Genomic DNA, 18,117 nt, shown 5'->3' with positions numbered 1-18,117 from the left:
TCTGATCTCTGGTGATGGATAGGAGACATTCTCAGTGATGTCACCTCTGATCTCTAGTGATGGATAGGAGGCATTCTCAGTGATGTCACCTCTGATCTCTGGTGATGGATAGGAGACATTCTCAGTGATGTCACCTCTGATCTCTAGTGATGGATAGGAGGCATTCTCAGTGATGTCACCTCTGATCTCTGGTGATGGATAGGAGACATTCTCAGTGATGTCACCTCTGATCTCTAGTGATGGATAGGAGACATTCTCAGTGATGTCACCGCTGATCTCTGGTGATGGATAGGAGGCATTCTCAGTGATGTCACCTCTGATCTCTAGTGATGGATAGGAGACATTCTCAGTGATGTCACCTCTGATCTCTAGTGATGGATAGGAGGCATTCTCAGTGATGTCACCTCTGATCTCTAGTGATGGATAGGAGGCATTCTCAGTGATGTCACCTCTGATCTCTAGTGATGGATAGGAGACATTCTCAGTGATGTCACCGCTGATCTCTAGTGATGGATAGGAGGCATTCTCAGTGATGTCACCTCTGATCTCTAGTGATGGATAGGAGACATTCTCAGTGATGTCACCGCTGATCTCTAGTGATGGATAGGAGGCATTCTCAGTGATGTCACCTCTGATCTCTAGTGATGGATAGGAGACATTCTCAGTGATGTCACCGCTGATCTCTAGTGATGGATAGGAGACATTCTCAGTGATGTCACCTCTGATCTCTAGTGATGGATAGGAGGCATTCTCAGTGATGTCACCGCTGATCTCTAGTGATGGATAGGAGGCATTCTCAGTGATGTCACCTCTGATCTCTGGAGATGGATAGGAGGCATTCTCAGTGATGTCACCTCTGATCTCTAGTGATGGATAGGAGGCATTCTCAGTGATGTCACCTCTGATCTCTAGTGATGGATAGGAGACATTCTCAGTGATGTCACCGCTGATCTCTAGTGATGGATAGGAGACATTCTCAGTGATGTCACCTCTGGTGATGGATAGGAGGCATTCTCAGTGATGTCACCTCTGATCTCTAGTGATGGATAGGAGGCATTCTCAGTGATGTCACCTCTGATCTCTGGTGATGGATAGGAGACATTCTCAGTGATGTCACCTCTGATCTCTAGTGATGGATAGGAGGCATTCTCAGTGATGTCACCTCTGATCTCTAGTGATGGATAGGAGGCATTCTCAGTGATGTCACCTCTGATCTCTAGTGATGGATAGGAGGCATTCTCAGTGATGTCACCGCTGATCTCTAGTGATGGATAGGAGACATTCTCAGTGATGTCACCTCTGATCTCTAGTGATGGATAGGAGGCATTCTCAGTGATGTCACCTCTGATCTCTAGTGATGGATAGGAGACATTCTCAGTGATGTCACCGCTGATCTCTAGTGATGGATAGGAGGCATTCTCAGTGATGTCACCTCTGATCTCTAGTGATGGATAGGAGACATTCTCAGTGATGTCACCGCTGATCTCTAGTGATGGATAGGAGGCATTCTCAGTGATGTCACCTCTGATCTCTAGTGATGGATAGGAGGCATTCTCAGTGATGTCACCTCTGATCTCTAGTGATGGATAGGAGGCATTCTCAGTGATGTCACCGCTGATCTCTAGTGATGGATAGGAGGCATTCTCAGTGATGTCACCTCTGATCTCTAGTGATGGATAGGAGGCATTCTCAGTGATGTCACCTCTGATCTCTGGTGATGGATAGGAGACATTCTCAGTGATGTCACCTCTGATCTCTAGTGATGGATAGGAGGCATTCTCAGTGATGTCACCTCTGATCTCTAGTGATGGATAGGAGGCATTCTCAGTGATGTCACCTCTGATCTCTAGTGATGGATAGGAGGCATTCTCAGTGATGTCACCGCTGATCTCTAGTGATGGATAGGAGACATTCTCAGTGATGTCACCTCTGATCTCTAGTGATGGATAGGAGGCATTCTCAGTGATGTCACCTCTGATCTCTAGTGATGGATAGGAGGCATTCTCAGTGATGTCACCTCTGATCTCTGGTGATGGATAGGAGGCACTCTCAGTGATGTCACCTCTGATCTCTAGTGATGGATAGGAGACATTCTCAGTGATGTCACCGCTGATCTCTAGTGATGGATAGGAGGCATTCTCAGTGATGTCACCTCTGATCTCTAGTGATGGATAGGAGACATTCTCAGTGATGTCACCGCTGATCTCTAGTGATAGGAGACATTCTCAGTGATGTCACCTCTGATCTCTAGTGATGGATAGGAGGCATTCTCAGTGATGTCACCTCTGATCTCTAGTGATGGATAGGAGGCATTCTCAGTGATGTCACCTCTGATCTCTAGTGATGGATAGGAGACATTCTCAGTGATGTCACCTCTGATCTCTAGTGATGGATAGGAGACATTCTCAGTGATGTCACCTCTGATCTCTAGTGATAGGAGACATTCTCAGTGATGTCACCTCTGATCTCTAGTGATGGATAGGAGACATTCTCAGTGATGTCACCTCTGATCTCTAGTGATGGATAGGAGGCATTCTCAGTGATGTCACCTCTGATCTCTAGTGATGGATAGGAGGCATTCTCAGTGATGTCACCTCTGATCTCTAGTGATGGATAGGAGACATTCTCAGTGATGTCACCTCTGATCTCTAGTGATGGATAGGAGGCATTCTCAGTGATGTCACCGCTGATCTCTAGTGATAGGAGACATTCTCAGTGATGTCACCTCTGATCTCTAGTGATGGATAGGAGACATTCTCAGTGATGTCACCTCTGATCTCTAGTGATGGATAGGAGACATTCTCAGTGATGTCACCGCTGATCTCTAGTGATAGGAGACATTCTCAGTGATGTCACCTCTGATCTCTGGTGATGGATAGGAGACATTCTCAGTGATGTCACCTCTGATCTCTAGTGATGGATAGGAGACATTCTCAGTGATGTCACCTCTGATCTCTAGTGATGGATAGGAGGCATTCTCTGATGTCACCGCTGATCTCTAGTGATAAGAGACATTCTCAGTGATGTCACCTCTGATCTCTAGTGATGGATAGGAGGCATTCTCAGTGATGTCACCTCTGATCTCTGGTGATGGATAGGAGGCATTCTCAGTGATGTCACCTCTGATCTCTAGTGATGGATAGGAGGCATTCTCAGTGATGTCACCGCTGATCTCTAGTGATGGATAGGAGGCATTCTCTGATGTCACCGCTGATCTCTAGTGATGGATAGGAGACATTCTCTGATGTCACCGCTGATCTCTAGTGATGGATAGGAGACATTCTCAGTGATGTCACCTCTGATCTCTAGTGATGGATAGGAGGCATTCTCAGTGATGTCACCGCTGACCTCTAGTGATAGGAGACATTCTCAGTGATGTCACCGCTGATCTCTAGTGATGGATAGGAGGCATTCTCAGTGATGTCACCTCTGATCTCTAGTGATGGATAGGAGGCATTCTCAGTGATGTCACCGCTGATCTCTAGTGATGGATAGGAGGCATTCTCAGTGATGTCACCGCTGACCTCTAGTGATAGGAGGCATTCTCAGTGATGTCACCTCTGATCTCTAGTGATGGATAGGAGACATTCTCAGTGATGTCACCTCTGATCTCTGGTGATGGATAGGAGACATTCTCAGTGATGTCACCTCTGATCTCTGGTGATGGATAGGAGACATTCTCAGTGATGTCACTGCTGATCTCTAGTGATGGAGAGGAGACATTCTCAGTGATGTCACCGCTGACCTCTAGTGATAGGAGGCATTCTCAGTGATGTCACCTCTGATCTCTAGTGATGGATAGGAGACATTCTCAGTGATGTCACCTCTGATCTCTGGTGATGGATAGGAGACATTCTCAGTGATGTCACCTCTGATCTCTGGTGATGGATAGGAGGCATTCTCAGTGATGTCACCTCTGATCTCTAGTGATGGATAGGAGACATTCTCAGTGATGTCACCTCTGATCTCTGGTGATGGATAGGAGACATTCTCAGTGATGTCACCTCTGATCTCTGGTGATGGATAGGAGACATTCTCAGTGATGTCACTGCTGATCTCTAGTGATGGAGAGGAGGCATTCTCAGTGATGTCACCGCTGACCTCTAGTGATAGGAGGCATTCTCAGTGATGTCACCTCTGATCTCTAGTGATGGATAGGAGACATTCTCAGTGATGTCACCTCTGATCTCTGGTGATGGATAGGAGACATTCTCAGTGATGTCACCTCTGATCTCTGGTGATGGATAGGAGGCATTCTCAGTGATGTCACCGCTGATCTCTAGTGATGGATAGGAGGCATTCTCAGTGATGTCACCTCTGATCTCTAGTGATGGATAGGAGACATTCTCAGTGATGTCACCGCTGATCTCTAGTGATGGATAGGAGGCATTCTCAGTGATGTCACCGCTGATCTCTAGTGATAGGAGACATTCTCAGTGATGTCACCTCTGATCTCTAGTGATGGATAGGAGGCATTCTCAGTGATGTCACCTCTGATCTCTAGTGATGGATAGGAGGCATTCTCAGTGATGTCACCTCTGATCTCTAGTGATGGATAGGAGACATTCTCAGTGATGTCACCTCTGATCTCTAGTGATGGATAGGAGGCATTCTCAGTGATGTCACCGCTGATCTCTAGTGATAGGAGACATTCTCAGTGATGTCACCTCTGATCTCTAGTGATGGATAGGAGGCATTCTCAGTGATGTCACCTCTGATCTCTAGTGATGGATAGGAGGCATTCTCAGTGATGTCACCTCTGATCTCTAGTGATGGATAGGAGACATTCTCAGTGATGTCACCTCTGATCTCTAGTGATAGGAGACATTCTCAGTGATGTCACCTCTGATCTCTGGTGATGGATAGGAGACATTCTCAGTGATGTCACCTCTGATCTCTAGTGATGGATAGGAGACATTCTCAGTGATGTCACCTCTGATCTCTAGTGATGGATAGGAGGCATTCTCTGATGTCACCGCTGATCTCTAGTGATAAGAGACATTCTCAGTGATGTCACCTCTGATCTCTAGTGATGGATAGGAGGCATTCTCAGTGATGTCACCTCTGATCTCTGGTGATGGATAGGAGGCATTCTCAGTGATGTCACCTCTGATCTCTAGTGATGGATAGGAGGCATTCTCAGTGATGTCACCGCTGATCTCTAGTGATGGATAGGAGGCATTCTCTGATGTCACCGCTGATCTCTAGTGATGGATAGGAGACATTCTCTGATGTCACCGCTGATCTCTAGTGATGGATAGGAGACATTCTCAGTGATGTCACCTCTGATCTCTAGTGATGGATAGGAGGCATTCTCAGTGATGTCACCGCTGACCTCTAGTGATAGGAGACATTCTCAGTGATGTCACCGCTGATCTCTAGTGATGGATAGGAGGCATTCTCAGTGATGTCACCTCTGATCTCTAGTGATGGATAGGAGGCATTCTCAGTGATGTCACCGCTGATCTCTAGTGATGGATAGGAGGCATTCTCAGTGATGTCACCGCTGACCTCTAGTGATAGGAGGCATTCTCAGTGATGTCACCTCTGATCTCTAGTGATGGATAGGAGACATTCTCAGTGATGTCACCTCTGATCTCTGGTGATGGATAGGAGACATTCTCAGTGATGTCACCTCTGATCTCTGGTGATGGATAGGAGACATTCTCAGTGATGTCACTGCTGATCTCTAGTGATGGAGAGGAGACATTCTCAGTGATGTCACCGCTGACCTCTAGTGATAGGAGGCATTCTCAGTGATGTCACCTCTGATCTCTAGTGATGGATAGGAGACATTCTCAGTGATGTCACCTCTGATCTCTGGTGATGGATAGGAGACATTCTCAGTGATGTCACCTCTGATCTCTGGTGATGGATAGGAGGCATTCTCAGTGATGTCACCTCTGATCTCTAGTGATGGATAGGAGACATTCTCAGTGATGTCACCTCTGATCTCTGGTGATGGATAGGAGACATTCTCAGTGATGTCACCTCTGATCTCTGGTGATGGATAGGAGACATTCTCAGTGATGTCACTGCTGATCTCTAGTGATGGAGAGGAGGCATTCTCAGTGATGTCACCTCTGATCTCTGGTGATGGATAGGAGATATTCTCAGTGATGTCACCTCTGATCTCTGATGATGGATAGGAGACATTCTCAGTGATGTCACTGCTGATCTCTGGTGATGGATAGGAGGCATTCTCAGTGATGTCACCGCTGATCTCTGGTGAAGGGGTAGTGTGGTTGCCTCTTTGTCAGGAAATTATGAACCATTTTCCATGGTTTCGATTACCCCTCCAGGACTTTCCGCTGCATCTACTGGGTTTGACATGCTGCCCCATCCCCCATTAGGTTGTGCAGTTAACACTGAACCCCTCATGCTGCACTCTCTTCTCGCAGCTGCACTCTCTTCACCCTCTCACTCTAGCTACTCCAGCTTTGTGTAACGTGAGACCCTGGTATGACCAGCTCAAGCCGGAAGTACAAGGTTAGAAGCACATTTTCCTTTGTCTATTCAAACACGAATATAATAACACAGAATAATCGTTGAAGCAGGAATCTTATATTTTTTGAGATCTACATCATTAAAGCTATTCTCCACGCTCACCAGAATCTAAGAAACGGGTACCTGTCTCCCAGTGATACATAGATATGCCATGTTTGGTGTCAAAAGAAAGGTAATTTTGCACTAAGAAAAATAACCCTGTCGTCTCATTTGCGAGGTTTCCACCCAGAGTTATGACAAATAGTAGTTTCTTAATAACTTTCTAAAAGGGGCGTAACCAGGGTGAAGACTGTTGTGAACTCTCTTTATCTGACTTCTGAGTCGGGGCTCCCTCTGGTGGTCGCTGTGGGTACTGGAGCTGGCCGTGTTGATGGAAATCTATCACCTGAAGACGATGATTGGAAGTCAGGGGTTACAGACTGGGAGGATTTAAGTGAGTAAGCTTACTTCAGTTGCTGCTGGTGATTTGTTTGTCTTCCTGTGAATCGAGAAGTCTGCTTTTTCCCCTCCTTGGTCTTGCATCTTTCAGATAAGTTATTTCTTTGCTGGAATCTTTTGCCTTTCTCTGCTTTCTGCTTTGCTGTGTGGGTTCAGCATTATTCCATGCTGGGATTTGTGCTGGACCCCGCTCATATGTCACAGCTTATGTCATTCTGTTCAGTATTGCTAATTCCCTGTTATATCAGTATCTTTTGTTTTGCTTCCAGTTCACACCAGAATGCTGATCTAGTGGGGGAGAGGTCGTGAGACCTCAGTGTTTTTTTTGTTTATCAGACATGTTGGATTTTTTAGGGTTTTTGCGTGATTGCAGACATTGTCTTTCCTTTCCTATCCTGTCTAGACAGTGTGGGCCCCATCATTTGCTTACTCTATTTTCTGCCTGTGTTTGTGCCTCTTCTTGTCTCACCAGCAATATATTTTTGGGGGCTATCTATTCCTTTGGGGTTCTACTCCGGGGCAGTTTAGCTTTCCCTTTTCTTGCTTTAGGCTTAGTTAACTCTTTGGTTGTGTCGAGGCGTCTAGGGCATCATAGGCACATCCCACGGCTAATGCTAGTTGTGTTGTCAGGTTTAGGGGTCTGCAATCCGCTCAGTTGCCAACCTTTCTGGTTTCCTGGTTGCTTAGCCAATTCCCCAGTAATCCTCCTCGGTGACCGAATCATAACAGAAGACCCTTAGTTTTGGGCAAAAGGTATAAAGCTCGTAGACCCAGACAAAGCGGTGTCATTTGCCCGGGGTGCCAGCTAGGAAGCTGTGCGGATAGACCATTTTCCCTTGGGGAAGGTGCCCCTGCCCCCTCCTCCACATGGCATGCCATTGACTGAGATCTGTAAGTTTCATATTTTAATCCATGTTATTTTCTAATTATTTGTATATACTGTATCTTGTGTCGTTTGTAACATCTTTTATATTTTTGTAAACACTGCCTATATTTTCTGGAGTAAATCTGTAAAAATTTACTAGTTTCGTTTTCCTTGCTCTGTAACGTACAGTCACGTCCTCCGTGCTAAATTTACGCTACCATTTGGGTTGGCTCCTGACCCAATATTGATTTTACTCTAGAATGAGGAGCTGATCGCAGCAAAATGTTGTGGGGATTTGGGAGAGTCTGGCAGTGAAGGGAAAGGAGGTTTTGTGTGTGTGTTACCCGCCCTGGGTCTGGGGACATACATACCACCCTCACTGGAGAGGGCCCAATAGCCAGTACACGGCAAGGCAGCCTTTCTGGTGACTACTTATCCTAGGTGTAGTTCCCAGACTGACCTGAGGGTAAGGGGGGGGCGCCAGAGAGCAGCAAGTTCTGAAATCGGAACTACAAAGTGGGATATAATAAATCCCTGACAACTAGGGGGCAACCTCAAACCCCATTTCATGACACTCTTACCTTCCCTTTCCCGTATCGGACCAGCGTGCCCATGAAGACGATGTTGCTCAGGGTGCTGAGGCCGCTCGCTACGTCCACGGATCCGTGCGTTTTGCTGCATGGTTCTGTCTCGCCAGTAAAACTGGATTCATCCACTAGAAGATCAGTCGTCTGATGAGAGAAAGGAAGTGTTAAAAGTCTGCAGCATGGGGGGGTCGCAGGTCGGGTTATTGTGGGCTTTGTAGTCCCCCCCATTCCACAAGGCTGCAGTTCTGATCAGGATTATGAGGTCGGATTCTGTACAGTTTATTATGATGATTGGGGACTGAGGTGCTGATAACCGCTAGGATGTCCTGACTTCAGCAAACCAGCGCTGCGGGGAGAGGGCAGATGGCGACAGTCCGGGAGCTTCCGCTCTCCGCTCACACTGCAGGTAAAACTCAATTTATGTTCTATTATTTGCTTTCCCTTATTGACACGGGGGGAGGGACGGCTACAAATACCTTCATGTGGCACCGAGACTCGGGCGGACGCAAACAGCCATGACCTTGACCACGTGCGTCCTGAACGTGGCGGCCAGAACAGGCAACCATTACAGAACTCTGGGGTTGGGATCATTGGGCCAATCAGAAAAAATATAATGTCCTGTACTGTAATACAACGTCCCGGGCTAACAGGACACCATGTAATAATGAGATAAAGATCTGATGAGTCTTGTGATGGCGTCAGTGGCTTTATATACACCTCCATATATGATCACAGGACTCCTCACTAGGTGCCCCGTCCTCTGCAGCTCTCTCGCTCCTCCTGAGCTACCACCCCACCTCCCCCCCCCCAGCCTCTCCAGCTTCTCCCAATCTATACCCCCCCCTCCTCTGGAGCTCTCCAGCTTCTTCCGAGCTGCCCCCCCGTCCTCTGCAGCTCTCCCACTCCTCTTGAGCTGCCCCCTGTCCTCTGGAGCTCTCCCACTCCTCTTGAGCTGCCCCCTGTCCTCTGGAGCTCTCCCGCTCCTCTTGAGCTGCCCCCTGTCCTCTGGAGCTCTCCCGCTCCTCTTGAGCTGCCCCCTGTCCTCTGGAGCTCTCCGGCTCCTCCTGAGCTGTCCCCTGTCCTCTGGAGCTCTCCGGCTCCTCCTGAGCTGTCCCCGTCCTCTGGAGCTCTCCGGCTCCTCCTGAGCTGTCCCCGTCCTCTGGAGCTCTCCGGCTCCTCCTGAGCTGTCCCCGTCCTCTGGAGCTCTCCGGCTCCTCCTGAGCTGTCCCCGTCCTCTGGAGCTCTCCGGCTCCTCCTGAGCTGTCCCCGTCCTCTGGAGCTCTCCGGCTCCTCCTGAGCTGTCCCCGTCCTCTGGAGCTCTCCGGCTCCTCCTGAGCTGTCCCCGTCCTCTGGAGCTCTCCGGCTCCTCCTGAGCTGTCCCCGTCCTCTGGAGCTCTCCGGCTCCTCCTGAGCTGTCCCCGTCCTCTGGAGCTCTCCGGCTCCTCCTGAGCTGTCCCCGTCCTCTGGAGCTCTCCGGCTCCTCCTGAGCTGTCCCCGTCCTCTGGAGCTCTCCGGCTCCTCCTGAGCTGTCCCCGTCCTCTGGAGCTCTCCGGCTCCTCCTGAGCTGTCCCCGTCCTCTGGAGCTCTCCGGCTCCTCCTGAGCTGTCCCCGTCCTCTGGAGCTCTCCGGCTCCTCCTGAGCTGTCCCCGTCCTCTGGAGCTCTCCGGCTCCTCCTGAGCTGTCCCCGTCCTCTGGAGCTCTCCGGCTCCTCCTGAGCTGTCCCCGTCCTCTGGAGCTCTCCGGCTCCTCCTGAGCTGCCCCTGTCCTCTGGAGCTCTCCCACTCCTCCTGAGCTGCCCCTGTCCTCTGGAGCTCTCCCACTCATCCTGAGCTGTCCCTGTCCTCTGGAGCTCTCCCACTCATCCTGAGCTGTCCCCGGCTCCCCTTCCTCTGAAGCTCTCCGGCTCCTCCTGAGCTGCCCCTGTCCTCTGGAGCTCTCCCACTCCTCCTGAGCTGTCCCCGTCCTCTGGAGCTCTCCGGCTCCTCTTGAGCTGTCCCCGTCCTCTGGAGCTCTCCGGCTCCTCCTGAGCTGTCCCCGTCCTCTGAAGCTCTCCGGCTCCTCCTGAGCTGTCCCCGTCCTCTGGAGCTCTCCGGCTCCTCCTGAGCTGTCCCCGTCCTCTGGAGCTCTCCGGCTCCTCCTGAGCTGTCCCCGTCCTCTGGAGCTCTCCGGCTCCTCCTGAGCTGTCCCCGTCCTCTGGAGCTCTCCGGCTCCTCCTGAGCTGTCCCCGTCCTCTGGAGCTCTCCGGCTCCTCCTGAGCTGTCCCCGTCCTCTGGAGCTCTCCCACTCCTCCTGAGCTGCCCCTGTCCTCGGAGCTCTCAGGCTCCTCCTGAGCTGTCCCTGTCCTCTGCCCCTGTCCTCTGCAGCTCTCCCACTGCCTCTGACGTCCTGATAAAGCCTGATAGCAGGTGTGTCGGGCCCAGAGAATAACTATTAGCAGCTGACATGCTTCAAGCATCGCTGGGACTTGCGGTTCGCCAGTATGTGGGGATAACACACGGGTAAAGCTGTCTGCTGTTCGCTTGTAGACTCAGCCACATTGGGGGGTGATGACTACCACCCTGATCATGTGCAGGACGGGGGGGTGATGACTACCACCCTGATCAAGTGCAGGACGGGGGGTGATGACTACCACCCTGATCATGTGCAGGACGGGGGGTGATGACTACCACCCTGATCATGTGCAGGACGGGGGGTGATGACTACCACCCTGATCATGTGCAGGACGGGGGGTGATGACTACCACCCTGATCATGTGCAGGACGGGGGGTGATGACTACCACCCTGATCATGTGCAGGACGGGGGGTGATGACTACCACCCTGATCATGTGCAGGACGGGGGGTGATGACTACCACCCTGATCATGTGCAGGACGGGGGGTGATGACTACCACCCTGATCATGTGCAGGACGGGGGTGATGACTACCACCCTGATCATGTGCAGGATGGGGGGTGATGACTACCACCCTGATCATGTGCAGGATGGGGGGTGATGACTACCACCCTGATCATGTGAAGGCCATTACATAAGGGATGTAGTGAGCACAATACTCAACAGGCCGCGCCACGCTGCTCCACCCAGCGAATAGTAGCGGTGGAAGAGTGACTGCACAGGGCCACCTATTACATCAGCAGCTGACGGGGTACAGGAGCACCCCGTCACACGACCCGGACGCTGCTGTCTGCGATTACACGTCACTGTCATACCAGGAACAATGCACACAATACTGCTCCTCTACCGGGGGATGGTCAGCGGCACTGGTGGAAACCTGCTGGGAACCAGTTTAGAGATGACTGGGTTTGGCTGTGGGGGTGGCAAGTATAGGTGACTCTTCTCACAAGTCTCCTAGCCAAGAGGAAAATCCACCGGGGCATCAGGACATGGGCATTATACCAGCACCCTGTTCCCTTATTGTCACACTGCTGCAGAACCTCTTTAATACCATGTATCGCTGCACACTGACAACTACCTCTATCAGTCTGATGTCGGCAGGGACCCGGTCACCGACCGTCAGGCAAACCACGTCTCCAGGGACCAGATCTCGAGCAAGAAGGTGCTGAAGCTTCCCATCACGGACACTGCAAACGATGAAACAAGGGTGAATGTGTCGCAGAAGCAATATCTTGCGCACAAAGGCGCCGTGCACAGGACCGCCGCAGAGCAAAGGCGCCGTGCACAGGACCGCCGCAGAGCAAAGGCGCCGTGCACAGGACCGCCGCAGAGCAAAGGCGCCGTGCACAGGACCGCCGCAGAGCAAAGGCGCCGTGCACAGGACCGCCGCAGAGCAAAGGCGCCGTGCACAGGACCGCCGCAGAGCAAAGGCGCCGTGCACAGGACCGCCGCAGAGCAAAGGCGCCGTGCACAGGACCGCCGCAGAGCAAAGGCGCCGTGCACAGGACCGCCGCAGAGCAAAGGCGCCGTGCACAGGACCGTCGCAGAGCAAAGGCGCCGTGCACAGGACCGTCGCAGAGCAAAGGCGCCGTGCACAGGACCGTCGCAGAGCAAAGGCGCCGTGCACAGGACCGTCGCAGAGCAAAGGCGCCGTGCACAGGACCGCCGCAGAGCAAAGGCGCCGTGCACAGGACCGCCGCAGAGCAAAGGCGCCGTGCACAGGACCGCCGCAGAGCACAGCACAGGAGTCTGCAAGTACTCGGGCTTCAACCTCTACGCTCGTTCACAGGCAGCAAGCGGTGATCTTGTTAATATCTACACATGTATCTATGACCGCTCATAAAACAAAACACAATGGACCCGGTCACATGACCACAGAGAGAATTTAGGGTTTTTGTCAGGATTATTGGATTACTCACCAGTTACATTCAGGGGGAACCAGTTTATTTAACTCCTCGAGAGATTTTTCTGAGCGATATTCCTGAAGATATAAAAGAATGAGATCAGGATTAGATCTGCAGCTACGGCAAATGATCCGCTGCAATCCGGTGCACCGACGGCCCGCCGCAATCCCCTGCACCTGAGGCCCATTCACCCCCACAATCTCCTGCACCTGAGGCCCATTCACCCCCACAATCTCCTGCACCTGAGGCCCGTTCACCCCCACAATCTCCTGCACCTGAGGCCCGTTCACCCCCACAATCTCCTGCACCTGAGGCCCGTTCACCCCCACAATCTCCTGCACCTGAGGCCCGTTCACCCCCACAATCTCCTGCACCTGAGGCCCGTTCACCCCCACAATCTCCTGCACCTGAGGCCCGTTCACCCCCACAATCTCCTGCACCTGAGGCCCGTTCACCCCCACAATCTCCTGCACCTGAGGCCCGTTCACCCCCACAATCTCCTGCACCTGAGGCCCGTTCACCCCCACAATCTCCTGCACCTGAGGCCCGTTCACCCCCACAATCTCCTGCACCTGAGGCCCGTACACCCCCACAATCTCCTGCACCTGAGGCCCGTACACCCCCACAATCTCCTGCACCTGAGGCCCGTTCACCCCCACAATCTCCTGCACCTGAGGCCCGTTCACCCCCACAATCTCCTGCACCTGAGGCCCGTTCACCCCCACAATCTCCTGCACCTGAGGCCCATACACCCCCACAATCTCCTGCACCTGAGGCCCATACACCCCCACAATCTCCTGCACCTGAGGCCCATTCACCCCCACAATCTCCTGCACCTGAAGCCCATTCACCCCCACAATCTCCTGCACCTGAGGCCCATTCACCCCCACAATCTCCTGCACCTGAGGCCCATTCACCCCCACAATCTCCTGCACCTGAGGCCCATTCACCCCCACAATCTCCTGCACCCATGGCCCATTCACCCCCACAATCTCCTGCACCCATGGCCCATTCACCACAACCGTGCTCTGCAGTTATCCCCCAAATGAGTAATGCACAGGTATCTTTTCTGACTTTCACTCTTCAGCAGGGTGGGTTATGAGGTCATCATTACGTAGGTTCTGAGGTCATCAGCTTCTCAGTAACCAGTAATATTATTACAGGGTGCTCATCAGGGACGCTGGGGTCTGTGGGGTGAAGAGATGGAGGGCCCGGGGGATGATTTGGCTCTGTGGGCCCCTGAGTAGGGCACAAGGTGCAGGACACCCCAGGGAGGAGTGACAAGGGTTTGTGGCGTAATCTACAACGTGCTGGCACGAGATAGTAGGACAGTGTGTGCTAGGATGGCGGTGTCAATAGCTGGCGGTGCCCTTCATTGCTTCCCCACCCTCAGGTGACGGCTGACAGTTCCTACCTGCACGAAAGCCACGGTCACCACGATTAAAATCGCCTGCGGGGATATGAAATCAGACATTTAAAGAACCAGACACTATCACAGCCCGCGGCGTGGCATCCTCCGCCCTGTATCTTACCACGGTGATGCTGACAGCGTCCTCGTATTCCTTGGTTGCAACACTGACCAGAGCGGAGCCCAGCAGCAGCAGGATGAGGGGGTTTGTGAACTGGGGTACCACAAATGTAAAAAAGACACCAACATTTCCATCAGTATGGTGTGACAAGCCGATCAGTACAGGAGACCATGTACTGGAGCGGCTGATAACAGGGAACAAAGGCTGGCATACCGCTCAGCCAGACCGTACCAGGGTGACACTAGGTAGGAGGCTCGTACCTGTCCCAGGTATTTCTTCCAGATGGGATCTGAATTTTCCACCTGAAACTCATTCCAGCCATGTCGGTGGCGGCGCTGGAGCACGGCGCATTCGGACAGCCCGGAGTCCACATCCACCTGGCGGGAGAGGAACATTAGAGCGGGTTAGAACATCCAGCCATTACGGGGTCACGTCCGGGGCCCCCCGCCTCTATATCTTGTTCCTAACAGCTGATAGCTGTAAAGTCCGATAACACAATGGTGGAGGTGAAGACGCCCCACGGACGAGACACATTCCCACACAACAAAGACAATAGCGAGAAGAATGTGCCGGGTACAGAGGGAGGGCGCGGGGACGCTCAGGTAACACGGCCTGCAACAAAATGTCACGGAAAAGTCAAGGAAACACAGACTGCCAGAGGCGCTGCACGCAAGGACTGCCAGAGGGCACTGCATGCAGAGACCGACTGCACGCCAGGAGTGCCAGAGGGGGCTGCGCACAGGGACGACTGCACGCCAGGAGTGCCAGAGGGGGCTGCGCACAGGGACGACTGCACGCCAGGAGTGCCAGAGGGGGCTGCGCACAGGGACGACTGCACGCCAGGAGTGCCAGAGGGGGCTGCGCACAGGGACGACTGCACGCCAGGAGTGCCAGAGGGGGCTGCGCACAGGGACGACTGCACGCCAGGAGTGCCAGAGGGGGCTGCGCACAGGGACGACTGCACGCCAGGAGTGCCAGAGGGGGCTGCGCACAGGGACGACTGCACGCCAGGAGTGCCAGAGGGGGCTGCGCACAGGGACGACTGCACGCCAGGAGTGCCAGAGGGGGCTGCGCACAGGGACGACTGCACGCCAGGAGTGCCAGAGGGGGCTGCGCACAGGGTCAAGTGCAATGTGGGGACTGCTGACAGGAACTTCTTTAGTCTCTCGATCACTAATAGCCCTCATTCTTGTCACAGTTTAAGCCATTGTCATAAAGCAACAATGACATAAACCTTTCCATTTTTCTTTGTTTTGTTGATACCGCCTGCAGTGTAAAGAATAGAGGCCATCATTCTGGTTTCTATGTGTAACATGAGCACATGATATACACTAGTACACATATACATTATGTAACGCTCCAGTCACATTGGACACAAAACTGACAAGATGGAACAATATATCTAACAGGATAAACAGCTCCAGGAAACGCAAATCAGAGGAGGTCAGACGCCAAAACGTGAAGGAAACGCTCACATGCAAATATTTCAGCAGCTCGCTCTCTTCCAGCCGACTTGCTTCTTTTGCAGGTAACGGGATGACTTCATCCTCCAGGCCCACAGATTTTAGCTCACACTGATCATCCGCCTGCAGAAATAAGACATCATTAATATATGTCAATCGGGAGCTCAGCGCCTACCCGAGCTGAGAAAAGTAATGCCAAACCCCAACATACGACACACTGAAGAGCGCGCAGCTAAAGCCCCCAACATAAACGTCCATAGGGGCAGTATTATAGTAGTTATATTCTTGTACATAGGGGTCAGTATTATAGTAGTTATATTCTTGTACATAGGATCAGTATTATAGTAGTTATATTCTTGTACATAGGAGCAGTATTATAGTAGTTATATTCTTGTACATAGGGGCAGTATTATAGTAGTTATATTCTTGTATATAGGAGCAGTATTATAGTAGTTATATTCTTGTACATAGGGGTCAGTATTATAGTAGTTATATTCTTGTACATAGGGGTCAGTATTATAGTAGTTATATTCTTGTACATAGGGGCAATATTATAGTAGTTATATTCTTGTACATAGGGGTCAGTATTATAGTAGTTATATTCTTGTACATAGGAGCAGTATTATAGTAGTTATATTCTTGTACATAGGGGGCAGTATTATAGTAGTTATATTCTTGTACATAGGAGCAGTATTATACTAGTTATATTCTTGTACATAGGGGGCAGTATTATAGTAGTTATATTCTTGTACATAGGAGCAGTATTATAGTAGTTATATTCTTGTACATAGGAGCAGTATTATAGTAGATATATTCTTGTACATAGGGGCAGTATTATAGTAGATATATTCTTGTACATAGGGGGCAGTATTATAGTAGTTATATTCTTGTACATAGGGGGCAGTATTATAGTTGTTATATTCTTGTACATAGGAGCAGTATTATAGTAGTTATATTCTTGTACATGGGGGCAGTATTATAGTAGTTATATTCTTATACATAGGGGGCAGTATTATAGTTGTTATATTCTTGTACATAGGAGCAGTATTATAGTAGTTATATTCTTGTACATAGGGGGCAGTATTATAGTAGTTATATTCTTGTACATAGGGGGCAGTATTATAGTAGTTATATTCTTGTACATAGAGGCAGTATTATAGTAGTTATATTCTTGTACATAGGGGCAGTATTATAGTAGTTATATTCTTGTACATAGAGGCAGTATTATAGTAGTTATATTCTTGTACATAGGAGGCAGTATTATAGTAGTTATATTCTTGTACATAGGAGCAGTATTATAGTAGTTATATTCTTGTACATAGGAGCAGTATTATAGTAGTTATATTCTTGTACATAGGAGCAGTATTATAGTAGTTATATTCTTGTACATAGGGGCAGTATTATAGTAGTTATATTCTTGTACATGGGGGGCAGTATTATAGTAGTTATATTCTTGTACATAGGAGCAGTATTATAGTAGTTATATTCTTGTACATAGGAGCAGTATTATAGTAGTTATATTCTTGTACATAGGAGCAGTATTATAGTAGTTATATTCTTGTACATAGGAGCAGTATTATAGTAGTTATATTCTTGTACATAGGAGCAGTATTATAGTAGTTATATTCTTGTACATAGGAGCAGTATTATAGTAGTTATATTCTTGTACATGGGGGGCAGTATTATAGTAGATATATTCTTGTACATACCAGTATTATAGTAGTTATATTCTTGTACATAGGAGCAGTATTATAGTAGTTATATTCTTGTACATAGGAGCAGTATTATAGTAGTTATATTCTTGTACATAGGGGCAGTATTATAGTAGTTATATTCTTGTACATAGGAGCAGTATTATAGTAGTTATATTCTTGTACATAGGAGCAGTATTATAGTAGTTATATTCTTGTACATGGGGGGCAGTATTATAGTAGTTATATTCTTGTACATGGGGGGCAGTATTATAGTAGTTATATTCTTGTACATAGGAGCAGTATTATAGTAGTTATATTCTTGTACATAGGAGCAGTATTATAGTAGTTATATTCTTGTACATAGGGGCAGTATTATAGTAGTTATATTCTTGTACATAGGAGCAGTATTATAGTAGTTATATTCTTGTACATGGGGGGCAGTATTATAGTAGTTATATTCTTGTACATAGGAGAAGTATTATAGTAGTTATATTCTTGTACATAGGGGCAGTATTATAGTAGTTATATTCTTGTACATAGGAGAAGTATTATAGTAGTTATATTCTTGTACATAGGAGAAGTATTATAGTAGTTATATTCTTGTACATAGGAGAAGTATTATAGTAGTTATATTCTTGTACATAGGGGCAGTATTATAGTAGATATATTCTTGTACATAGGGGCAGTATTATAGTAGTTATATTCTTGTACATAGGAGCAGTATTATAGTAGTTATATTC

General features: G+C 49.6%; 1 protein-coding gene across 1 annotated transcript in view; it reads right to left on the bottom strand.

The window, feature by feature from the left end:
• ATP2C2 (ATPase secretory pathway Ca2+ transporting 2) overlaps positions 1-18,117 on the bottom strand; it is a 51,364-nt gene that overhangs the window by 20,645 nt on the left and 12,602 nt on the right. Inside the window, exons 2-8 of the mRNA XM_073554863.1 lie at positions 15,696-15,806; positions 14,481-14,597; positions 14,224-14,313; positions 14,106-14,141; positions 12,707-12,768; positions 11,866-11,974; positions 8,392-8,541 (exon numbers count right to left, since the gene is read on the bottom strand). Coding sequence (XP_073410964.1) covers positions 8,392-8,541; positions 11,866-11,974; positions 12,707-12,768; positions 14,106-14,141; positions 14,224-14,313; positions 14,481-14,597; positions 15,696-15,806 — 675 coding nt within the window. The remainder of the gene's footprint in view (positions 1-8,391; positions 8,542-11,865; positions 11,975-12,706; positions 12,769-14,105; positions 14,142-14,223; positions 14,314-14,480; positions 14,598-15,695; positions 15,807-18,117) is intronic.

The sequence above is a fragment of the Dendrobates tinctorius genome, unplaced genomic scaffold (genome assembly GCF_039654945.1).
Source record: "Dendrobates tinctorius isolate UK_male_01 unplaced genomic scaffold, ASM3965494v1 ptg000214l, whole genome shotgun sequence".
Taxonomy (NCBI): Eukaryota; Metazoa; Chordata; class Amphibia; order Anura; family Dendrobatidae; genus Dendrobates; species Dendrobates tinctorius.
The sequence above is the reverse complement of the archived record's forward strand: the minus strand, read 5'-3'. Positions and strand labels throughout refer to the sequence as shown.